At 43.0% G+C, this 26742-nt stretch overlaps 2 protein-coding genes across 3 annotated transcripts in view; both read right to left on the bottom strand.

The window, feature by feature from the left end:
* The window catches only part of svopl (SVOP like), a 106582-nt gene extending 95589 nt beyond the window's left edge, over positions 1-10993 (bottom strand). The window contains exon 1 of the mRNA XM_033037727.1: positions 10850-10993. The gene's annotated coding sequence lies outside the window, so the exon portion shown is untranslated. The remainder of the gene's footprint in view (positions 1-10849) is intronic.
* A 13907-nt stretch (positions 10994-24900) lies between these two features.
* The window catches only part of atp6v0a4 (ATPase H+ transporting V0 subunit a4), a 50861-nt gene continuing 49019 nt past the window's right edge, over positions 24901-26742 (bottom strand). For both annotated transcript variants that reach the window (XM_033037730.1, XM_033037729.1), the window contains exon 21: positions 24901-25217. In XM_033037730.1, coding sequence (XP_032893621.1) covers positions 25124-25217 — 94 coding nt within the window. In that variant the 3' untranslated portion in view covers positions 24901-25123. The remainder of the gene's footprint in view (positions 25218-26742) is intronic.

Genomic DNA, 26742 nt, shown 5'->3' on the forward strand with positions numbered 1-26742 from the left:
GGTAGGGAGACTGACAAAAACCTCCGGGAACCGCACGGAAACCTTGGGTGGAGCGCAAAGTCTCCAGAGGTTTCCGTTCAGGTTTCCTAAGTGGGACAGGGGCATTACAGATTAGAACCTCTGGTGCAGTTCCACCCTGTCCCAGAGCAGCCAGTTAAAAAAAATAGTTAGGATATTGGTGGCATGATATTTTATTTATTTCTTATCTCTATTTCCTCTGACAGAATGACTTCCAAATCCACTTCATTTAAGTAATAACCACTTTGAGAGGTTTGAGTCGAATACAGGCTACTGAAACCATTATGGAATTATATGGAACACAGGCATTAATTAAAATGAGAACTATGGGCAACTCTGCATAGTGGCAGAGTTGCTGCCTCACAGCGCCAGAGACCCGGTTCAATCCTAACTACGGGTGCTGATTGTACGTCCACCCTGTGACCTGCGTGGGTTTTCTCTGGGTGCTCCGGTTCCCTTCCACTCTCCAAAGATGTACAGGTTTGTAGGCTAATTGGCTTCAGTGAAATTGTAAATTATCCCTAGTGTGTGTGTGTAGGATAGTGTTAGTGTTAGTGTGCGGGAATCACTAGTTGGTGTGGACTCTGTGGTCCAAAGGGTCAGTTTCCCTGCTGTATCACTAAACTAAACTTCAACAAAGAAATATATCACAGCCATCTTTCTTTGGACTATTTAAGACAATACCAGAGTTTGCATTTGCTTCTCCCCCACCCCAACACCCCCTCACTCACTACAATTCCCATTGACAATCCTACTGGGGCTCCTGGTCCATTGTCAAGGAGGCCTCCTTCACACCGTACCTGTGGAACTTATCTCTCTGCTCATGTTTACACTGGGGATGAAATGTGTGGCGTCAAATGGCCTTTGCTGAAACACAATCTGAGTATCAGTGAGCAAGTTACTGCTGAATGCAATTGATGGCACAGTCAATGATACCTTCTAAACATTGCGACTTGGCTGAAGACTTGTCTTCATAACAATGGGATTCCCAGCGGAGACCAGTTTGTAGCATCTGCTCCCAGTTTCTAGCATCAGCTGCTGATAAATGTTTCAGCTATGTCTACTACATTTACACAATCCAGCTTCACCGAGGATGGAAACGTGCTTCCAGCCCACTCCTCCCATTACGGTAGTAATGGTCCATTACTATTCTTAACTCACTGCAACAGGACTTCAGAACTTTGATCTGATCTGTTGGCCTTAATTGCTCAACCTGTCCTGTTGATGCTGCCTTCAGAGTATTATGTTATAAACCTGCAGGCTCACAGTTCCCGGTTGCCAAACATTTTAACACCTCTTCATTTTCATTCTGACCTTTCTGCCCTGAACCTCCTCCACTCTGTCAGAGTGAAGCCAAACGCAAATTGGAGGAACAGCAACGTAACCCCAAGTAAACATTGCATCCCCTATCTCTCCATCGCTCCCTCACCCTAGTCGTCATACTAGTTTCGCTGTTGTCCTGTTGAGTTTGAATGTCTGTATCTCGTTATCACCTATCCCACAGCCGGCAATGGACCATTGAGGGCTCCACCTTTCCTTGATTATCGTTGCTTTTGGCATTTCATTTGTCCTTTCTCTCTCTTTCCTTTCCCCGCGACTCTCATTCTGAAGAAGGGTCTCAACCCAAAACTTTACCTATTCCTACCGCTTGGAAACAGGCCCTTCGGCCCACCGAGTCCACGCTGGCCAGCAATCCCCATATATTAACACTATCCTACACACTAGTGACAATTTGCAATTTTTACCAAAAGCCAAATAACCTACAAATCTGTACATCTTTGGATTGTAGGAGGAAACCGGAGCACCCGGGGAGAACATGCAAACTCCATACAGACAGCACCCGTACAAACCCAGGATCAAACCCGGGTTTCTGGCGCTGTAAGGCAGCAACTCTACCACTGTGCCACCGTGCCACCCTAGTGGCATTCATCAGCAGTGCCATATATTTTTGCCTCTGATTTTCTCAGCTCCCCCTTTTCATTTATGGGCTGGGTTATTGTTTATGTTTGTGACAGTGTGCTCACAATTCACCAGCTCCTGTGTATCCCAACAACAAACAGTCAATTCAACTGAAACAAAAAATAAAATTCAACTTGCAACAAAAAATAAAAATCACAGTTGAAGTCTCATGTAAAGCCTAGACTTTGCATTAGGTAGCGTCACAGTGATGTCATAGAAACGCATACAAATTAGAACAAATATAAATCATAACAAGGAACATCATGTCATTTTCTTTGAAGATGCCCAGTTCACCTGCCTTTGGGCACAGTAGCCCTACTGACTCTACCAATTGGAACGCTGAACACTGCTGTTTAATCCAACAACATCAAGGGACTCCTTACACATAGTGTTTACATGCATTGTATTCATGTGATGAGATCATAGGTTCATAGAGCAATTTAGCACGGAAACAGGTCCTTCAGCCCAACTTGTCCATGCCAGTGCAGGCAATGCTTCATCACATTTGGCCAGTAGCACTCCAAACATTTCCTATCCATGTACCTGGCCAAAAGTCTTTTAAATTTTGTAATTGCAGCGACCTTCATCATCTCCTCTGGCAGCTTGTTCCATTTACCCACCACCCTTGCGTGGAAGAACTTGCCCCTCAGATCCTTTTGAAAACCTTTCTCCTCTCACCAACTTTTCTCCTCTTGCCTTGATTCTATGTCGTCTACTTTTAGATTACCCCAGCCTAGGGAAAAACTGCCACCATCTACCCTATCAATGCCCCCTCATTATTTTTTTATAAACCTCTAAGAGAGAGTTAGACTTAGCTTTTAGGGCTAGAGGAATCAAGGGATATGGGGAAAACACCCGAACAGTCATATTGTGAAATTTGCAGATGACACTATATTTAAGAGGGCGTTAGATGTGGCCCTTGTGGCTAAAGGGATCAGGCGGTATGGAGAGAAGGCAGGGATGGGATACTGAGTTGGATGATCAGCCATGATCATATCGAATGGCGGTGCAGGCTCGAAGGGCCGAATGGCCTACTCCTGCACCTATTTTCTATGTTTCAATGTTTCTATTACACGGCCGTGATGGGATTAATCTCCCACTATGACGAGTCAGGCTACAGACAGGAGGTGGGAGAACTTGAAGTCTGGTGTAAAGCAAGCAACCTCTACATCAACGTGGGGGAAGACAAAGGAGGTGATTGTGGACTTCAGGAAAGGCGGCCACACCCACCCTCCCTCTACATCAGAGGAGAAGCTGTTTAGATGGTGTCCAGTTTTAAATATCTGGGGGTGCACATTTCTAACGACCTCACCTGGACCTGCAGCACGGCTAGCATCATTAAAAAAAGCCCACCTACGCCGTCACTTCTTGAGAAAGCTGAAGCGTGCTGGTCTCAGCACCCCAGACCTGACATTATTTTACAGGTGTGTGGTGGAGAGCGTCCTCACATCATGCATCACAGTGTGGTACGGAAACTGCCCTGTTGCTGACAGGAAGGCGTTGCAGAGGGTGGTCAAATATGCCCCCCCAAAAAACTGCCTCCCTGCCATTGAGGACATTTACATCAGCAGGTGCAAGAGAAGAGCCTCAAACATCATGAAGGACCCCACCCACCCGGCAAATGAACTCTTTGCCTCTCTCCCCTCAGGGAGAAGGCTGCGCAGCATAAAGGCCAGGACAACAAGGCTAAAAGTGAACTTCTTCCCCGAGGCCGTGAGACTTTTAAACTCCCTACCTCACTGACTAAACCCTCACTACTTCTGCCGCTACTGCTGCTGCTGCTACGGACATTATTATGCTGCTTTTTACTTTTTATTACTTATTTATAGGCTGATTATTATTTAGATTTATTGTGGAAGGTTTTTATACGTTAAAATTTATTGATGTCTTTACTGCGCTTTATTGATGTCTTACTGCACTATTACGCTGCTCGGACCCGAGTACAAATTTCGTTCATGATTCATGTGGAAGCATGTTTTTATCGAATGACAATAAATAAATGAATGAATGAAAAAGCAGGAACAGGATACTGATTTTAGATGATCAGCCATGATCATATTGATTGGCGGTGCTGCCACGATGGGCCGAATAGCCTACCCCGGCACTTATTTTTCGATGTTTCTAAGATCAGTTATTACCCCCTTTCATTCCAGGGAAATAGTCCCATCCTAGTCTGAAGAAGGGTTTCGACCTGAAACGTTGCCTATTTCCTTCGCACCATAGATGCTGCCTCACCTGCTGAGTTTCTCCAGCATTTTTGTCTACCTTCACTGTGACCTGCGTGGGTTTTCTCCAAGGGCTCCAGTTTCCTCCCATGCTCCAAAGATGTACAAGTTTGTAGGTTAATTGGCTTCTGTAAATCATCCCTAGTGTGCAGAACAGTGTGCGGGGTGATCACTACAAACTCTGTGGGCTGAAGGGCTTGTTTTCATGCTGTCTCTCAAAACATCATCACTTCATTGTGAAGCGATGGATGACCTGGAATTTTATTGTCCATCCATTTAATTTCTCCAAACTACAAAAGCTACAAATAGTAAAGTGCTAACCAGTGTACAGAGACCTTGCTGCATGACGTTCATAGGCTCGTTCCCAGCGCTGGGGGCTGCCGACACCAGATAAAAGTGCCACACGAGTGAAGGTTTGTTTTTACCAAACTCACAACATTGGACATTTTCCAAATCAGACAAGGAAGACAGATTTGCAATTTGCCTTCTTGCCTTTTGCAGAACATCACAACTGCATTTTAAAAACAATTATGGCAATTTTATGGGCAACATTAACCGCGCACCATTAGATTCCAATAGTAAGCAACTGATGTCATGTAACACGCTCCATTTCAATCACAACATTAGCCATGCAATGTCTACCAAAACATCTTCACCAGGACAGGACATCCCACGTTTAAATGACTAATTCTTGATTTATACAGGTTTAAAAAATTATCTGAACAATGACCTGTTGCCTCACAGTTTAGCTCTGTTTATTGTTACGGGTACCAAGGTACAGTAAAAACATTTGTAATGTGCTAACCAGTCAGCAGAAAGACTATACATGATTACACATCAAACCATCCACAGTGTACAGATACATGATAAAGGGAATAAAGTTTATTGCAAGAAAAGTCCAGTAAAGTTCAATTAAGATGGTCTGAGGGACTCCAATGATGTAGATAGTAGATCAGGACTGCTCTCTAGTTGTTAATAGGATGGTTCAGTTGCCCGATAACAGCTGGGAAGAAATTGTTGCTGAATTTTGAGGTGTGTGTTTTCACGCTTCTGCACCTCTTGCCTAATGGAAGAGGGGGGGGAAAGACAGAGTGACGGGGATGAGACTCATCCTTGATAATGCTGGTAGCCCTGCCGGGGCAGGGTGAAGAGCCATAGACTCGGGTTCAAACCCGACCTCAAGTGTGCCAATGTGGAGTTTGCACCTTCTCCCAGTGAATGTTCATGTTCAAGTTTATGGTCACGTGTGGGTTTCCTCCAGGTGCTCCAGTTTCCTCTCATATTCCAAAGACGTGTGCGTTTGCAGGTTAATTGGCTTCTATAAATTACAACTTGTGCTCAAGGAGTAGATGAGAAAGCGAAACAACAAAGAACAAGTGCGAACGGGCGATCAGTTGCCAACATGTACCATAGGGCCCGTTTCCAGACCGTATCATTCAATTCAATAGAACTAGTGTGAACAGGTGATGGATGATTGGCATGGACTCAGTGGGCCAAAGGGCCTATTTCCAGGCTGCATCACGAAACTAAGCCCGACTAAATTATCAAATTACTGGCGGTTCACTTTTACCCGTTTCTAATGCCCGCAGACAACTTTTAGGTAGACATTTTTTGCTGCTGACAGTTGCTAGAGTTTGAAAGCAAAATGACGTTGCTATTAGTGATAGATAGACACAAAGTGCTGGAGTTACTCAGCTGGTCAGGCAGCATCTCTGGAGAAATGGATGGGTGATGTTTTGGGTCGGAACCCTCCTTCAGACTTGCGATTAGTGATGTTGGCCGAGAGATTAATGTTGGCTGAATAACAGAGGAAAAACTCCTCTTTGTAGATTGAGGGTAAAGGATAGAAATTTAGAGTGAATCTGGGGAAGAGCCTTTTTCCGCCAGAAAATGGCTGAAATATGGAAGGCACTGAGTGGTAACGGCAGGTACTTCAACGGTTAAGAAGGATCTGGATGAACACTTGAAATTGTCCATGCTTAGAAGGTTACGAAACAAGTGCTGGTAAATGGGATTAGTCTAATTCATGTTCCTGAGCTACTTTGTGATTATTGTGGCCTTGTCAAACTTAAGGGTTAGCACTACACGCTATGAATCCCAGCTGTGGAGACACTGGTATCGTTGTCGGACATTGATCATTCTTTTATCTGGATTTTTAACTCATGTATTGTGTTTTTTTAAAATATAATTTATGATGCTTTTATAAGTGATATAATAAGATTTTATATGTACTTTATGATATTTTTTAATATGCAATGCATTTTTTAATGTAATGTTGCCCCTTGTCTGGACCTCGAGTCCATAATAAAATTTATTATTATTATTATTACCTATAGAGGTCATGGCTATGGTGTTTCTCAGTGTTCCAGCGTGAGCATAGGGCTGCTTGTGAGAAATCACAGACCATCAAACAGTACAGTGGTGCAGTCAGCCGCAGCTATCTCACAGCACCAGAGAACCAGTCCCACGATCAACACCATTCAGGACAAATCAGCTCACTTGATTTGCATCTCATCAGTCATCTGAAACATCCATTCCCTCCACTGCTAGCACATGGTGGCTGCAAGGCAAACCATCTACACAATGAACTGCAGTTCCTTGTCCTGGCTGCCCCGGCAGAACATTCCAGAGTCAGCACATGCCCATCCTGCAGGTTCCTCTCCAAGTTGTACCCCATCCAGACATGGAAAAATATTGCTGTTCCTTCATCTCGAACAGAATCCTGGATGGCTGTGATTCAATGCAAGGCCCTCTCAAGAGCCTTGAGGAATAAGCAATGAATGCCAGCCTGCCAAGTGACACCAGTCCCCCCCTCCCAAAATTAATTAAGAACAAATTTGTTAAGTCAGAGAATCTTGTTCTCTCACTGTACAGTGAATAAAGAACAATATGCAAGCCTACTCCACCGATTCCTGAGGCGATGAGCTTTCTTACGAGGACCATTTAATACAGATCGGATAATCCCCAATGGATTTTAAAAGAATATAAGGTGACCACATCGATACATTTCACCTTACATGTTTCAGAAGGCCTGAAGGGTGCATCAAAATGGCAATAACCTGGTGGAATGACCATCGATTTGGTTGCAGTTCAACTACATCAAAATCTGCTTTCACATCAGTCCTGAGCCAGTTGCAATGAACTGGGAGTTGCACATTACACGTATTTGTAGGTGCGTTGCCTGGATCTTCACTGGATCAGGACTTTATCTGTGGCCTTAAACAAGGCTGTGGGAGTGTGGTTGATCCATGCCCTCGAACTTTACCTTGGGTCTTTGTCAACTTGGGCCGCAGGGTGGTCACGAGAGGTCGGAAAGAGCCGAGGATTATTATGGGTGTCAGATTAGTACTGGTGTCAGAGGTTATGGGGAGAAGGGAGGAGAATGGGGTTAGGAGGGAGAGATAGATCAGCCATGATTGAATTTCGGAGTAGACTTGATGGGCCGAATGGCCTAATTCTACTCCAATCTCTTGTGATGTAATGATCTCATGATGATCAATAGCAGGCCCTTCTGGTCAAAGGTGAAGGATAATATAAGGGATTATTGCAGATTGGGGAGGGGTATGGGTTGGAGAGGTGGACCAGAAATCAACTATACAACAGGTAAGAGCAGGAAGAGCCCAGGGATTTAGATGAGATTTTACCAATATGAACCTTCCAGGTTGGTGATGTGTACCATGGTCATGCCTTGGCAATGCCCAGGAACATTCTCAAAGGAGGGTCGCCCAGGGAATATAATCACTGGCGTTCCCTAATGTGAAACTTATACTACTGTAGCGAAGGTGACACCAGATAGGAAGCCTGGAGTCAGATTTAGCTCTTGGGGCTAAAGGAATCAAGGGACATGGGGAAAAAGCAGGAATGGGGTACTGATTTTGGAGGATCAGCCATGATCATATTAAATGGCGATGCTGGCTTGAAGAGCCGAATGGCCTACTCCTGCACCTATTTTCTATGTTTCACTCAATTGAATCGGCAATGAACGGTGCTTGACCGAGAAATGTTTGCAAACCAATTTACCCAAACGTATTCATTCCAGGTTAAATCAATTTTCAGCCACATGGTGCTGATGAAACTTGTGCAATGGGATCCAATTTCTAGGAATCAAGATGCTGAGAGAAATGACCAGAATTGAAAAGACCTGGGATTTTGTCCTTTCAGACTGAGAAGAGAAGAAATTGCTCAAGAGCTCAAGGTTGTAGATCTTTGGAATTCTTTACAACAAGGTATTGGTGAAAAGTTATTAACTGCGATCAAATTAGCACCCCTCTCAAGAATGATTCCAGGAATGAGTGGGTTAGCATATGATGAGCTTTTGCCAGCATTGGGCCTCTATTTTCTGGATTTTAGAAGGTTGAGAGGGAACCTCATTGAAACTTGCAGAATAATGAAAGGCATCGATAGAGTGGATGTGGAAAGGGTGTTTTCACTGGTGGGAGAGTCTAGGACCAGTAGTCATTGCCTCAGAATTAAAGGGCGCTCTTTTTGATGGGAGGTGAAGAGGAACTTCTTTAGTCAGAGGGTAGTTAATCTGTGGAACTCATTGCCACAGAGGGCTGTGGAGGCCAAGTCAGTGGATATTTAAGGCAAAGATAAACAAATTCTTTATTACAACGGGCGTCAAGGTTTATGGGGAGAAGACAGGAAAATGGGATTAGGAGGCAGAGATCAGCCATGATTGAGTGGCGGAGGAGACTCGATCGGCCGAATGGCCTAATTCTACTCCTATAACTTGTGAACTCTCCACAGATGCTGCCTGACCTGCTGAGAATTACTGGCATTTTCAGGCAAGATTAATTAACGAGAGTCAGACAGCACAGAAACAGGCCTTTTAGTCAACTGAATCTGGAGTGACCATCAAACCCATCACTTGAACTAATCCTACATTTTCATTCTCCGCACATTGTCGTTTACTTACCGACCTCCAGATTCTTATCTGAGGGGCAATTTACAGTGGCCAATTAATCTACCAAGCCAAGGTACACAAAATTGCTGGAGAAACTCAGCGGGTGCAGCAGCATCTATGGAGAGAAGGAAATAGGCGACGTTTCGAGCCGAAACCCTTCTTCAGACTCTATAGGCGACGTTTCAGGCCGAAACCCTTCTTCAGACTTCGTTACATTGACGACCGAGACGTACCAGGGTCCCATCCCCGACCTCTACCTCCGTTACATTGACGACCGAGACATACCAGGGCCCCATCCCCGACCTCTACCTCCGTTACATTGACGACCGAGACATACCAGGGCCCCATCCCCGACCTCTACCTCCGTTACATTGACGACATACGTTGAACAATCCTTGTTCGAGACGTGCCAGGGCCCCATCCCCGACCTCTACCTCCGTTACATTGACGACACCCTCCGGTTCTTCCTCGACCAGAGAAGCAACCTATACCCAGCCACTGACACTCTCCTCCGCTTAGCGGAGTTGGTCCTCACCCTCAACAACTTTACATTTGACTCCTCCCATTTCCTCCAAACACAAGGCGTAGCTATGGGCACACGCATGGGCCCCAGCTACGCCTGCCTCTTTGTCGGGTACGTTGAACAATCCTTGTTCGAGACGTGCCAGGGCCCCATCCCCGACCTCTACCTCCGTTACATTGACGACATGAACACTTAATCTACCAAGCCACGCATCTTTAGGATGTGGGAGAACACCGGAACATCCAAGGGAAACCTACGCAGTCAAAGGGAGAATCTGCAAGCTCCACACAGACAACTCCCGGGATCAAGATCAAACCAGAGTTACTGGAGTTGTGAGGCAATGGCTGTAAGCTGGACCTTGAAGCAATAGAAAAAGGATAAGGCAGGGACATGGATGGCATTGGAGAATTTCTTTAAATGCTGGAAGTTACAGTTTCCCTACTCATGTTTCTCATTCTTATAGCCTTATACTTAGGATGAGATCTAGAGTGGGGTCTGAGCATAGGCATATGCTGGTCTAACCGGAAGGCTCACGTGATCGATGGGCCGAATGACCTAATTCTGCTCCTGTGACTTATGAACTTATTATTGAGCTGAATGACCATCGAATATTGTATCTGAAATGCTAGATAAAGAAGCAGCCTTATGGACAAAGTATGAGGAGCAGCAGGAAGGGTCAAAGGAGAAATTGCCATCAGCAGGATAACAACACAGGGAGCTTCATGGGCACTCAGTAAAATCAAATCACAACGTAGCAAAATTCAATCTGAATCTCACAGGATCAGGGCGAGGAGCACAAATTGTCACAGAACAGGGGAGTTTGATTGTAAAACAGGTCCAGGCGCTTTCCCGAGGGTTTACCCCTCCGAAGGATTTTCTGACGTCGACCTCTGTGACTCTACCGAAATACCATCACGGCGAATGGGGACCCATAATATTACCATCAATGCCAACCTCCATCACCTGCCTCATATAATTAGAGTAGAGGAAGTAAACCGACAGCTAAAGAGTTACAGCAGCTAAAAATATAAGAAGAAAATATCTTCCTCTTTACTAAAACTTGTTTCATGTTAAATCAGTGAGGGCATTTAAAAATATAGTTGTACTTAGACTTTCCTTCTCCGGTCTTGCAATAATAAATAAACTGCCAGACTCTCTCTACCAAATCCTAACACGGACTGATTAAAACTGTAGAAAGAAAGGGGTTCATAAACCTACCTTCCAGTCACTTCCACACCAGGGGTGCTCTGCTATATCGAACAAGGTAACGCGAAATTGGCGGGCGGGCGGGCGAGTTCCAACCCTTGGGTTACAAAGTCATTGCATTCTGCTCGTCTTGCTTTCAGGTGTAGAACCGGTAAACAGGTTACACCTGTCAAACGACTTCCAAACCCGCCTTGAATTTCTTAAAGGGATTTACATACCGCAAGCAACGTCACCGAAGTGATGAGCTCCACTCTAGAAGGGCAACCTTGTTGAAAGCAATATTGCATTTCAAGATGACGCATTTCAACCTACTGTGTTCCTCATCCCCTTTAATGTGATGAGAACTGGGAGGTGGGAGCGTAAGTCCCACCCCCAACATTTGTTTATACAAAGCGTTTATTTCTCATTCGTTCATCTTGCTAAAATGTTTCCAATTTGTAAATTCAGTTCATTCAATAGTTGAATTCAATAGCATCTTTCTAAGTTCAACAGCGGAGTTATTGCCAACTTTAAATTAAAATTAAATCGGGCGGCAAAACTAAAGAGTAAAGATTTCGGTCATTCAGTCGCTGTTCAAAATCATAAAAGTCCTTCAGCGAATTAGGCCATTTGGCCCGTTTTATCCGTGCCAGCTCTTGTAAAGGCTCGCCATTAATCCCACATCCTCACCCATTGTACTTTGAATCCCATCTATTTGGATTTCTCCATTGAGTGTTTTCTTTATTAAGAATCTGCACTCAATGATTTACTGATTACATTTTTGTAATTTACCTTGGCATATACAGTAGATCTGAGATAACTTGCAGGACAACATTCCTCACATTCCAAGGAGTCTAGACTTTGTCTTATGTACTGAAAATGAACGATGAGATTATTTTTAGCAGTAGCATAGCAGGCCTATAAACACAGTTTCTCACAGTTAACATTATAAACAAAAAAAATCAATAAACAAAAACCCCCAATATGCATGAGTGCAAGTCCTTTGAGCAACCAAGACAGTTTGTGGTTCATAGTTTAGTTAGTGCCTGTAGTGTACAATAGACTGATGTTTGTTGGGAAGAAGCTGTTCTTGAACCTGGAGACCATGGTTTTCAGGCTCCGATGCCTTATTCCAGATGGTAGGAGTGCAGTGAGAGCAATGCCAGGGTGGTGTGGGTCTTTGACGATGCTGGCTGCCTTTTTATGGCTGAGGCTCCTGGAGATCCCTATGATGGTGGGGAGGAGCCATGTGTATTTGAGATCATAATCTGATGTTTGGTTAATTCTGGTATTTTGCGCAAGGAGCCTTGGGTTTGGAAGCGATGAGAAGAACGTCAGACAGCTTGGGGATTTCTTGGTGAGGCCTGTAGAGATGGTGAACTGACCTTTGCATTGGGTGGTTCTGTAGGGAAAGCCATTAGAGTGCAGTGCATGTTTAGCGGGAGGAGTGTGGAAACAAGGAACTGTAGATGCTGGTTTATACCAGACAGACACAAAGCGCTGGAGTAACTCAGCAGGTCAGGCAGTATCTCTGGAGAAAAAGGATGGCTGATGTTTCAGGTCAATATCCTCTAGTCTCGGCGAATGTTCCTGATTTGGATCACAATAATTCTTGTTGATTAGTGATATCCAAGGGCCGGAACGACTGCTCATCTATTCTTACACCATAAAAGGAGGCCGATTAGTCCATCATGTCTAGGCCAGGTATCAGAGTAATCTGTTTAAGAAACAGAGTAATCTGTCTTATAGAAACTTACAAAATTCTTAAGGGGTTGGACAGGCTAGATGCAGGAAGATTGTTCCCGATGTTGGGGAAGTCCAGAACAAGGGGTCACAGTTTAAGGATAAGGGGGAAATCTTTTAGGACCGAGATGAGGAAAACATTTTTCACACAGAGAGTGGTGAATCTCTGGAATTCTCTGCCACAGAAGGTAGTTGAGGCCAGTTCATTGGCTATATTTACGAGGGAGTTAGATGTGGCCCTTGTGGCTAAAGGGATCAGGGGGTATGGAGAGAAGGCAGGTACAGGATACTGAGTTGGATGATCAGCCATGATCATATTGAATGGCGGTGCAGGCTCGAAGGGCCGAATGGCCTACTCCTGCACCTATTTTCTATGTTTAAGAAGGAACTGCAGATGCTGGAAAATCGAAGGTACACAAAAATGCTGGAGAAACTCAGCAGTTGCAGCAGCATCTATGGAGCGAAACGTTGCCTATCTCCTTCGCTCCATAGATGCTGCTGCACCCGCTGAGTTTCTCAGAGTAATCTGTTCTGTTTGCCCAGTAATTTACCGGGTTTGTTTCAAGTTAGGGAATTTAATGTTCAGTATTCATACCATTGGGTTGTAAGCTACCTTGTTCACTCTCTCCCCATCTTTGTTCCGTGCCACCAGGCTTGAACCTGATAGAGAGTCAGCCTTACCTGCTAGATCGCAGGCAACCACACCTGATTTCACTCTGGTTCCCTTTCTCCGGACAAAAGCCACATCTGTTCAAAACTCAGCATGGAGGAGAAGTCAATTCTTGTCTCCTTTTCTCCAATTCTCTTCTTAACAAGTGCCTACAAAATGAAATCGTAGAGTTTTCTCATAGATTTGTACCACACTGAACCTTTCGACCCATCTCGTCGATGCCGGTTATAATGCGTACCTATACGGAACCCATTTGCCTGCATTAGGCTTGTATCCCACTACATCTTTCCTATTCCAGTTTCCTGTCCAAACACCTTTTAAATGTCGTATTTGTATCTGCCGCCAAGATCAAGAACACCAATTTAACTTCATTTGCTTTTTATTCTTTCATTTTTTACATTCCCCAACCCCTACCCTTGATCTTATTCTACCCTTTGTCATCACAGCTCCTTTTACTTTATTGTGTCTCTCTTTCTGATCATTCCAAGCTAATCTATTACATTAGACTCACCACTACCTTTTCTACCCACCTCCTGATCATTTAGCTATCACTCCTGGCCTGCATATAATCAAATATTATTAATAGCTGCCCTTTACTCCTTCCTGTGGCAGGGTTTGAATGCCATCACTTCCTACAAAGCGAAATCAGGAGGCAGCTCGAATGTCAACAAAGCATCACTCCCTGACGAGCTCAATGCGTTCTACGCACTCTTTGATAGGGAGAATACTGATGTGCATTTCCGAGCTCCCATTCACCGTGATGGTATTTCGGTCACAGTCACAGAGGTCGACGTCAGAAAATCCTTCAGGGGGGTGAACCCTCGGAAAGCGCCTGGACCTGATGGTATACCCGGTCGTGTTCTGAAAACCTGTGCGGACCAACTGGCTGGAGTTTTTACAGACATTTTTAACCTCTCACTTCTGAGGTCTGAGGTTCCCACCTGCTTTACAAGGGCATCAATAATACCGGTGCCCAAAAAGAGTAAGGTGACGTGCCTCAATGACTATCGACCCGTGGCACTAACGTCTGTGGTGATGAAGTGCTTTGAGAGGGTGATCATGGCGCAAATCAACATACTTCGACAAAAACCTGAACTCACTGCAGTTTGCTTACCGCCACAACAGATCAACAGTGGATGCGATCTCGCTGGCTCTCCACTCCGCTCTGGACTACTTGGACAACAACCACTGTCTAAGCGGAAGCTCAGAGGGGATAGAGCCTTTTCTGTTGCTGCTCCGGCACTTTGGAACACCTTGCCGTTGCACATCAGACAGGCCCCCTCACTGTCCATCTTCAAATCCTCCCTAAAAACTCATTTTTATTCTCTGGCTTTCGACACTGGCTGAGACATTGCTCCTGTTCTTAGTGCTTTTAATGTCTTTTAATTTTTTACTGTTTTTAGTCCTTCGTTTTACGGTTTTTAATGATTTGTAATAACTTTTTGTCCATGAGTTCTCATGTACAGCATTTTGTGGCAACTGCGGTTGTTTAAAGCGCTTTATAAATAAAGTTTATTATAGTTTATTATTATTATTATGTCAGGCTGTTATTCATTGACTACACCTTGGTATTTAATACAATCATCCCCTCCAAGCTGGTTACCAAGCTCTCAGAACTGGGTCTCTGTGCATCCCTCTGCAATTGGATCCTCGACTTCCTGAGAAGATTACGGAGAGTCGGTATGTCGAGGAGGACTCTCTCGAACTTCTACAGGTGCAAAGTAGAGAGCATGCTGACCAGTTGCACCGTGGCTTGGTTCGGCAACTTGTGCGCCCAGGAGCGGAAAAGACTGCAAAAAGTTGTAAACACTGCCCAGTCCATCATCGGCTCTGACCTCCCTACCATCGAGGGGATCTACCACAAGCGCTGCCTCAAAAAGGCTGGCAGCATCATCAAGGACCCACACCATCCTGGCCACACACTCATCTCTCCACTGCCTTCAGGTAGAAGGTACAGGAGTCTGAAATCTGCAACACCCAGGTTCAAGAACAGTTTCTTCCCCACAGCCATCAGACTATTAAACTCAACTCAAACAAAAATCTGAACTTTAATAGCCTATTGCACTTTATATGCTTATTTATGTGTGTGTATATATATATATTCAATGGTATATGGCACACTGGTCTGTTCTGTATTTATTTATGCCTACAATATTCTGTTGTGCTGATGCAAAGGAAGAATTTCATTGTCCTATCTGGGACACATGACAATAAACTCTCTCTTGAACTCTTGAACTTGAACTCCACTCACTTAGTGCCACCACAATACTTTCAAAATTAATTCCCAATTAATCGCCATTCTCCAGTGCCAACCCTCACTGCCATTTGCTCCTTGGCTCCCGACCCTTTCAACATCTTATTCCCTGCTACCTCTGCAATCTCCTCTAGATTTATTATTTACCCAAACTCTTTCTGTCTTTAAACCTTTCAAGGATCTAACCCTTACAAGGTACAGAACACGTTGGGGTAAACCAGCATCTGCAGTTCCTTCCAACACAGCTGTCCTGAACTTCTTCTTTGGAACTCCCACTAGAAACCCTTCTGCCTCACTTCCTCTTTCCAAAAATGTGCACAGTTATGGGCCTGTTATTTAAGAAAGAATATACTTATATTGATATCAGATTAAAAAAAGATTTACCCAGCTAAATCTTGGGATGAGAGGATATTGGACCTTGAGTCACTCAAGAAATTAGATCTATATTATTTGGAGTTTAAATTAGTGATGTGTGATCTAATTGAAAATTGTTTCCACTTAGGGGGGGGACTCAAATGAGAACATAGCTACATGTGATGTGTAAGAACCCCTTCTCTGCAATTGTCTGTCCAAGAGGATAATGGAAATCGGATCATTGGAGGGGATTGATAACATTAATACAGGAGGTCGATAAAAAGAGGGAAAAGTAAAGATCAGGAAATGAGGACAGGTGGAAACTGGCACATTAAGGCATCTTTCCTATAACTATTTCTATTTCTAAGACTGGAGGGTGGTACATTGCTAATCAAGGTAGTGTGGAACTTAGGAAGGAACCTGAAAATTAGAATGGAGGCGGCAGGGAGTGATGTTCCCACATACCTGCTATCCAATGTAGAAGAAATAATGGAGTCAAAGAAAAAGAGAAATGTAAGTGACCATGTTGATGACCAAATAAAACTTCTAGCAATGATGACCAAGCCGATCTGTTTAGAAACATAGAAAATAGGTGCAGGAGTAGGCCATTCGGCTCTTCAGGCCAGCACCGCCATTGAATATGATCATGGCTGATCATCCAAAATCAGTACCCCGTTCCTGCTTTCTCCCCATGTCCCTTGAATCCGTTAGCCCCAAGAGCTATATCTAACTCTCTCTTGAATAGATCATTTACCATCTAAACCTAGCAGCATCAAACTACATGATTTACAATAAAGATAGACACAAAGTGCTGGAGTAACTCAGCGGGTCAGGCAGCATCTTTGGAGAAAAAGGTAATGAGTTAATGTAAAATGAGTTTATAGACCAAAGGCTGATAAATGATTGCTATTAAAGGGAAGTATGGTTTTAAAATTCAAATAACAAAGGGGTGAAGTCAGGATTTTTTTTACAAGCAAATTTCAGGAGCGACCACAAAGGAGGAAGTAAGCGAACATACAGTATCGAGATGGGGAAGTGACACGGAAATGGGATTAACTTTGACAGAACTAACGAGGCAGCATTCTACTATTCTTCAAATAGAGTGGAATATTAAATAACGATGTTAATGAACATGGTTTGGTATCCATCACAAAATGCTACTCAAATAATTTAACAGCATGAAAAGCATCAGTCAAAATGCATTTGCTTAAAATTCAGAAACGCATATTTCAGAAACATAAGCATTATTTGTTGATAATTGTTGTAGATCAAACAGTATTGCTGATTTGATCTGTGTCTGGTTTTGCAGCTGATGACCTAATCCATAATTGCAATGATTTTATTGAGAAAATATTGACACAATTTGTGCACACATATTCAACAGCTTAAAGACTGAAATATATAATTGACGTATTAGTTGCGACAGAGCGCTTGCTGTTCAACAGAGGTTCCCCAGATTGATTCCTGGGTGCAGCTTTGTTGTATGAGATTTTATCTTCAGTTCCCTAAAAATATCTTAATATTCATAAGCACTTTAGGTAAGTTTTCCAGATGCTACACAGAGTCTTCCCCAACCATTTAAAGAACCAACAGCAGCTTCACTTCATTCTGGAGCTTCGTTCCAATCAATATAGGTTTCATGATCACAATTGCTGGAGTAACTCAGCGGGTCAGGCAGCATCTCTGGAGAAAAAGGAAGGGTTCGGACACTTCTCTAGTCCGAAGAAGGGTCCTGACCCTCCCCTTTTCTCCAAAGATGCTGCCTGACCCGCTGAGTTACTCCAATACTTGGTGTCTATCTTTGGTGTAAACCAGCATCTGCAGTTTTGTGCTACTGCAGTAGGTTTAGATGGTAAATGATGCAGCTGAACATTACAGTGACATGTAGCACAGGAGATCGTTTCTGTCGAGTCAGTTCGAGCAGGATTTTGGTGATCCTTATAGATTATAAATCTGAAAATATGATGGCCAATATCATAAAATGTCATCTGGGTGAATGGTCTGATCCCACCACTGTTGATATTTTTATTGATTAATGCCTGTCACTGCCTGGCCCGCTGAGTTACTCCAGCATTTTGTGTCATTGCAAAGTTATTCAGTTTGCTACTTTGTGCAAGGAGAGGCAACTGCTGCCAGGAAACACTGGATGCACCTCATTGTGCATTCCAACTGGAATCCGGGCTGGCAGTTTGGTAGAAGGACAGAACCAGCAGTAATATGACTACATTGAGACACCGAGTAAGTAATGGGAACCAGGCATTCCAATGGGAGGGGGAATGATCAGAAATGACCAACTTCAATAGTTTGACTGTGGAGGCTGAATTTGGAACATGGAGATTCTGGGTGTCCGTTAATTTGTGGGGTTTGCAACAGTGAGATCAAGGGATTAGAGGTGGGTGGGGAGGGGGGGAAACAAAACAATTGGTGCAGGGTAGGGTTGGAAGCAATGAACTAAGGTGTTCAGTAGATATTTTTAAGGCAGAGATAGACAAATTCTTGATTATAACGGGTGACAAGGCTTATGGGGAGAAGTCAGGAAAATGGGATGAGGAGGCAGAGATCAGCCATGATTGAATGGCGGAGTAGACTCGATGGGCCGAATGGCCTAATTCTATTCCGATAACTTGTGAACTCGTGTTTCGGTCCCATAACGCCTGTGGGAAATTCTGTGCTTGGGTGTTCAACACAAGATTGGTATTCTCTTGATTTAAAAATGAGTTTGGTGCACAAAGGCAATTCACAGTTGCATTTCCAAAGTGATGCAAATAACCTGGAAATGTTTAGAAACATAGAAACATAGAAAATAGGTGCAGGAGTAGGCCATTCGGTCCTTCGAGCCTGCACCGCCATTCAATATGATCATGGCTGATCATCCAAATCAATATCCCATCCCTGCCTTCGCTCCATACCCCCTGATCCCTTTAGCCACAAGGGCCACATCTAACTCTCTCTTAGATATAGCCAATGAACTGGCCTCAACTACCTTCTGTGGCAGAGAATTCCACAGATTCACCACTCTCTGTGTGAAAAATGTTTTTCTCATCTCGGTCCTAAAGGATTTCCCCCTTATCATATAACCATATAACCATATAACAATTACAGCACGGAAACAGGCCATCTCGACCCTTCTAGTCCGTGCCGAACACATAATCTCCCCTAGTCCCATATACCTGCGCTCAGACCATAACCCTCCATTCCTTTCCCATCCATATAACTATCCAATTTATTTTTAAATGATAAAAACGAACCTGCCTCCACCACCTTCACTGGAAGCTCATTCCACACAGCTACCACTCTCTGAATAAAGAAGTTCCCCCTCATGTTACCCCTAAACTTCAGTCCCTTAATTCTCAAGTCATGTCCCCTTGTTTGAATCTTCCCTACTCTCAGTGGGAAAAGCTTTTCCACGTCAACTCTGTCTATCCCTCTCATCATTTTAAAAACCTCTATCAAGTCCCCCCTTAACCTTCTGCTCTCCAAAGAATAAAGCCCTAACTTGTTCAACCTTTCTCTGTAACTTAGTTGCTGAAACCCAGGCAACATTCTAGTAAATCTCCTCTGTACTCTCTCTATTTTGTTGACATCCTTCCTATAATTAGGCGACCAAAATTGTACACCATACTCCAGAATTGGCCTCACCAATGCCTTGTACAATTTTAACATTACATCCCAACTTCTATACTCAATGCTCTGATTTATAAAGGCCAGCACACCAAAAGCTTTCTTTACCACCCTATCTACATGAGATTCCACTTTCAGGGAACTGTGCACAGTTATTCCCAGATCCCTCTGTTCACCTACATTCTTCAATTCCCTACCATTTACCATGTACGTCCTATTTTGATTTGTCCTGCCAAGATGTAGCACCTCACACTTATCAGCATTAAACTCCATCTGCCATCTTTCAGCCCACTCTTCCAACTGGCATAAATCTCTCTGTAGACTTTGAAACTCTACTTCATTACCCGCAACCCCACCTATCTTAGTATCATCTGCATACTTACTAATCCAATTTACCACGCCATCGTCCAGATCATTGATGTACATGACAAACAACAGTGGACCCAACACAGATCCCTGTGGCACCCCACTCGTCACTGGCCTCCAACCTGACAAACAACCATCCACCATTACTCTCTGGCATCTCCCATTCAGCCACTGTTGAATCCATCTTGCTACTCCACCATTAATACCCAACCATTGAACCTTCTTAACCAACCTTCCATGAGGAACCTTGTCAAAGGCCTTACTGAAGTCCATATACACAACATCCACTGCTTTACCCTCATCAATTTCCCGAGTAACATCTTCAAAAAATTCAAGAAGATTAGTTAAACATGACCTTCCAGGCACAAATCCATGTTGACTGTTCCTAATCAGACCCTGTTTATCCAGATGCTTATATATATTATCTCTAAGTATTCTTTCCATTAATTTGCCCACCACTGACGTCAAACTAACAGGTCTATAATTGCTAGGTTTACTCTTTGACCCCTTTTTAAACAATGGAACAATATGCGCAGTATGCCAATCCTCCGGCACTATTCCCGTTTCTAATGACATTTGAAATATTTCTGCCATAGCCCCTGCTATTTCTACACTAACTTCCCTCAATGTCCTAGGGAATATCCTGTCCGGACCTGGAGACTTATCCACTTTTATATTTCTCAAAAGTGTCAGTACTTCCTCTTCTTTGATCCTCATAGTTTCCATAGCTACTCTACTTGGTTCCCTTACCTCACATAATTCAATATCCTTCTCCTTGGTGAATACCGAAGAAAAGAAACTGTTCAATATCTCCCCCATCTCTTTTGGCTCTGCAGATAGTTGGCCACTCTGACTCTCTAATGGACCAATTTTATCCCTCGTTATCCTTTTGCTATTAATATAGCGGTAGAAACCCTTCGGATTTACTTTTACCTTACTTGCCAAAGCAACCTCATATCTTCTTTTAGCTTTTCTAATTTCTTTCTTAAGATTCTTTTTACATTCTTTATACTCCTCAAGCACCTCATTTACTCCATGCTGCCTATAACTATTGTAGATCTCCCTCTTTTTCCGAACCAAGTGTCCAATTTCCCTTGAAAACCATGGCTCTTTACAATTTTTACGATTTCCTTTCAACCGAACAGGGACATAAAGATTCTGTACTCTTAAAATTTCACCTTTAAATGTACTCCATTTCTCTTCCACATCTTTCCCATAAAACAAACTGTCCCAATTTACTCCTTTTAAATCCTTTCGCATCTCCTCAAAGTTAGCCTTTCTCCAATCAAAAATCTCAACCCTAGGTCCAGTTTTGTCCCTCTCCATAATTATATTGAAACTAATGGTATTGTGATCACTGGACCCGAACTGTTCCCCAAGGCATACCTCTGCCACCTGACCCATCTCATTTCCTAACAGGAGGTCCAGTACCGCCCCTTCTCTAGTAGGTACTTCTATGTATTGTTGCAAAAAACTATCCTGCACACATTTTACAAACTCCAACCCATCCAGCCCATTTACAGAATGTGTTTCCCAGTCTATGTGTGGAAAATTGAAATCTCCCACAATCACTACCTTGTGCTTACTACTAATATCTGCAATCTCCTTACATATTTGCTCTTCCAATTCTCGCTCCCCATTTGGCGGTCTATAATACACCCCTATAAGTGTTGCTACCCCTTTCCCATTTCTCAGTTCCACCCAAATAGCCTCCCTAGACGAGCCCTCTAATCTATCCTGCCAAAGCACTGCTGTAATATCTTCCCTGATAAGCAATGCAACACCTCCACCTCTTGCCCCTCCAATTCTATCACACCTGAAGCAATGAAATCCTGGAATATTTAGTTTCCAATCACAGCCCTCCTGCAACCATGTTTCACTGATCGCCACAACATCATACTTCCAGGTGTCAATCCAGGCTCTAAGTTCATCCACCTTTCTTACAATGCTCCTAGCATTAAAATATACACATTTAAGAAACCCACCCTCTCTTATTCTCTGATTATTTTCTTTTTCTTCTCTCTCCCCTACATTTTGGGTCAGAGTGCTACCATTCTCTGCCCCCTGCTTCACACACTGACTGCTAGCTTTCCCAATTTGAGTCCCTCCCCCCAACCATACTAGTTTAAAGTCTCCCCAGTAGCCTTTGCAAATCTCCCCGCCAGGATATTGGTCCCCCTTGAGTTCAAGTGCAACCCGTCCTTTCTGTACAGGTCGCACCTTCCCCAAAAGAGGTCCCAATGATCCAGAAACTTGAATCCATACCCACTGCACCAGTCTCTCATCCACGCATTTATCCTCCACCTCGCTCCATTCCTACTCTCACTGTCGCGTGGCACAGGTAGTAATCCTGAGATTGTTACCTTTCCAGTCCTTCTCCTTAACTCTCTACCTAACTCCCTAAATTCTTCTTTCAGGACCTCTTCTCTTTTTTTACCTATGTCGTTGGTACCTATATGCACCACAACCTCAGGCTCCTCTCCCTCCCATTTCAGGATTTCTTGGACACGTTCAGACACATCCCTGACCCTGGCACCAGGGAGGCAAACTACTATCCGGGACTCCTGTCTGCGTCCACAGAATCGCCTATCCGACCCCCTGACTATAGAGTCCCCTATTACAATTGCCCTCCTCTTCTTTTCCTTACCCTTCTGAGCAACAGGACCGGTCTCTGTGCCAGAGGCCCGGCCGCTGTCGCTGCCCCCAGGTAGGCTGTCTCCCCCACCCTTACTCAAACACGAGTACTTATTTTCAAGGTGTACAGCCACCGGGGTACTCACCAGTCCCTGCCTCTGCCCATTGCCCTTCCTAACTGTGACCCAGTTTTCTGTCTCCCGTGGTCTTGGAGTGACCACCTCCCTGTAACTCCTTTCTATGACCTCCTCGCTCTCCCTGAGCAGACAGAGGTCATCGAGTTGCTGCTCCAGGTTCCTAACGCGGTCCCTTAGGAGCCCCATCTCGACGCACCTGGCGCAGATGTGGACGTCTGGAGAGCAGTTTATCCTTAAACTGTGACCCCTTGTTCTTTTTCACTTCCCTCCTCCAAAATACCACTTTCACTTTCACTTGCATAACATTGTTAAAAAACAGTGTTGAACAATTTTTTTTGTCAAGTAATTTTGTGTACCATATCATGAGGGGAATAGATCGAGTCGACGTACAATGTCTCAAGCACAGAGTAGAGGAATCAACAACTAGAGGACATAGGGGTAAAGTGAGGAATGAAAGATATAATAGGAACCTGAGTGGTAACATTTTCACTCTAAAGGTGGTGGGTGCATGGAAAGAGTTGCCGGAGGAGGTAGTTAAGGCAGGTACTATCACAATGTTTAAGAAACATTTGTACAGGTTCATGGATGGGACGGGTTTAGAGGGGATATGGGCCAAATGCAGGCAGGTGGGACTAGTATAGATGAGACATGTGGGCAGGTTGGGCCGGAGGGCCTGTTTCTACACTGTATGACAATTAAGGGGCAGGAAACATCAAGATGTAGGAAGTCTTAGAAGGTGAAAGGTTGCATTAATAAAGCATGAATATCTGGAAATGTAATCAAACAATGCTGCTTTGTTTTGAAAGAATCATTATTTTTAGCTTAGAGATACAGCGCGGATACAGGCCCTTTGGTAGCAATGTTACAAAATTTTGAGATTTTAAAAATCAAGTCTGTAATTTATCCCATCAGATAAAGCATAAAAATAAGTTTAATTTGACACCTAATTCACTTTCATATCTCAAGTATTTAAAAAGTTATGGCCATTTTCATACTCGGAAATGAGCATCTTGTTCCCTATTGATTTTCTATGGACATAACTAAAAAGTTGTGATCGTGAACAGTCAAAAGCCCATAACTTTCTTAAAAATTAAGAGAACTGAATGAAATTTTCAGTTATCATAGATTGAAGCATTCTGAAACAAATATAAAATAATCTTACTTGGATGACCTGAAATTAAAGCATATAATTAGTTAGTTACCTAATTGTAGCTAATTTCAGACTTCAATTACTAGATCTAAACATCTATCCATTTCTTAATAAATGATTAACATTTTTAAATAGCCTAAATGTCCAAATAATATTCACAAATAATTAACAATAAAACATGATTTTAAAATCTCATTTACATTAATTTATAGGCCAAATGGAAGGAATTTAGTGTTCAATTGCTGTAAATAAATGCCCATTTAAATCAGCTTTCTAGTGGGATCCTGTGGAACGCGCTGGTTTAGAACGTTCACATTGCGGTAGATTTGTGCCCCAAATGCCCAGAAAAATACTGCGCGATATAATGGACCCAAATTGAGCTACTCGCAATATTAAACTTTGTATAAAGGGATCTTTAGAAGCCCTTTTTAATGTAAAAATATACAGCATACCTTCAGCTGTCTGCTTTATGAGACCATGCGGTTGCTGCGGTCGCGGGTTTAGAGATTGATTTTTAAACTACTATAACTATTATTCAAGGCCTTTAAACCTAATAATAGCTTTTGCGACGGGGTCTTCCAGCGATTTTTCGTTAATAATTAACTAGGCTGAACATCTTCGATTTGAACAGCCTAGAGAAAATCGCGTTTTAAACCCGCCCCCTCTAAACGGCGCCAAAATCGCGCACACCCGCACCGGCAGATTTTCAAAGACGCTTCAGGTAGGCTTTGCAACATACCTACCTTTGGCCCATCGGGTCCACGTCGACCAGCGATCCCCGCACATTAACACTATCCTATACACACTGGGGACAATTTACATTTATACCAAGCCAATTAATATACAAACCTGCACGTCTTTGGAGTGCGGGAGGAAACCGAAGATCTTTTTCTATGTTTCCATGTTTCTAATATTGGGGAGGGGGAGGGTGGGGTGTCTCACATTGCTTCTGTTAGTTTTATCATCATTGTGTCTTAACGACAAGAATATTCATACAAATAACACAATCCTTAACACAAAGCTCATGCTAATCATTTTGAAATTAGATTTTAGTTTCTCAACCATGGAAAAATTAACATTTTATGTTGAAAATTAAATGAATATGAACACAATAAAACATAATATTTGACATAGTCATGCTCTATTATTTTCTTATAGCTTTCATCACCAATTACATTTCAACATCTGATTCCACTTCCATATTAGTAAGTCATGAAATGCTTGCAAAAAATTAAATTTCATGAATTATATCTCTTCAGAATCAATTATTCATATGTTAATAAGATCAATGGGTGATTTGGTTGATTTATAATCTTTTGAATCCATAGCTGATCCATTGTGTTCTTTGTACTAATGTACTTTATTCTGAGATGCCACTTTATTCATCCGGATTTCCATCCAGAATTGATTTGAAAGAGAACGGGTTAAACTTGTAGCCAGCTCCACTGTAGAACTTATTCTGAAACTCCACCCTAGAAAAGATGATAAAACAATGTCTAGTTTGATATAGTTTAGGATATCACAGCTCATTGAAGATAATAAACTATGGAGCACGTACATATTGAATGCTCTTCAGATTTGGTCAACGTTGATATGTATTCTCGTGATATGCATTCCAAATCAACAGAATTCAAATGCCAATTGCATAATTCACAGAGATGCAGCTGAAAGACTGATTCCCCCATCTCCATTCCCCCCACCCATCAGGTAAACTACTTAGTACAGATATAATACCACCAAATTGATTAATTGGTCAATTATCTAACTGCAATCTACAATTTCTGGAACCTTGTTACACCTAACCGGTTGCTACGCTCCATACATTATAACAGACTACATTTTCAAATGTTGTTTTTGTTTTAAGCTCTAATGGCCCAGTTTGTGAATGGTGTCACACAAATTATCTATTTAATTCCACCTGAAACCAAGTAAAATAAAAGTCAGGATACATTGGAAATGTGAATCTCCTAAGTTTGCGGTTTGGAAATTGCATCAGTGATACCATATTACTGAAACAAATTACTGGGCGAAGATCCCACCCGGGTGCCTGGTTCTAAAGGACTGCCCACATTTGGGAGACTTATTATAACTTCTTCATGCCATTCTAAATCAATAACCAGGTGTATGACCCAATGAAGATCGCAAATCACAAACTTCAGAAGCTTCAGATTAGAATCCCAGGAATGCCGATTTTATGAATTAATTTGGATCGGATCGCCAATATCAGTTGAAAGAATCATTTTTCACATAATTTTCACATTTAGAAACATAGAAACATAGAAATTAGGTGCAGGAGTAGGCCATTCGGCCCTTCGAGCCTGCACTGCCATTCAATATGATCATGGCTGATCATCCAACTCAGTATCCTGCACCTGCCTTCTCTCCATACCCCCTGATCCCTTTAGCCACAAGGGCCACATCTAACTCCCTCTGAAATATAGCCAATGAACTGGCCTCAACTACGTTCTGTGGTAGATAATTCCAGAGATTCACCTGTGTAAAAAATGTTTTTCTCATCTCAGTCCTAAAAGATTCCCCCTTTATCCTTAAGCTGTGACCCCTTGTTCTGGATTAGTTTCGATCGGATCTCCAATGTCAGTTGAAATAATAATTTTTCACATCATTTTCACATTTACACAAAGAAAGATTACATTTAGCTGGGAAGATACTGCCGATTGCATGGACCTTTTTGTCTTCCATGAAAGGATGGATTTGGATTGGTGGAATGGCACAGCTAGAAAAGCCTTTGCCTCACAGCTCCAGTGGCCTGGGTTCAATCCTGACCTCCACTGCTGTGTGTGTGGTCGTTTGCACATTGTCCCTATGACCATTGGTCAAGAAGGCATTCGGCACATTGGCCTTCATCAGTTAAGGGCCTGTCTCACTTAGGCTATTTTTAGGTGACTGTCATTGTCGTAGCAGGTTACCAAAAACCGGCGACTGGACCCTCCTTCGACATAAAATTTGAAATAGAATCAAAACTTTAACAACAAAAAA

The sequence above is a fragment of the Amblyraja radiata genome, chromosome 19 (genome assembly GCF_010909765.2).
Source record: "Amblyraja radiata isolate CabotCenter1 chromosome 19, sAmbRad1.1.pri, whole genome shotgun sequence".
NCBI classification, from domain to species: domain Eukaryota; kingdom Metazoa; phylum Chordata; class Chondrichthyes; order Rajiformes; family Rajidae; genus Amblyraja; species Amblyraja radiata.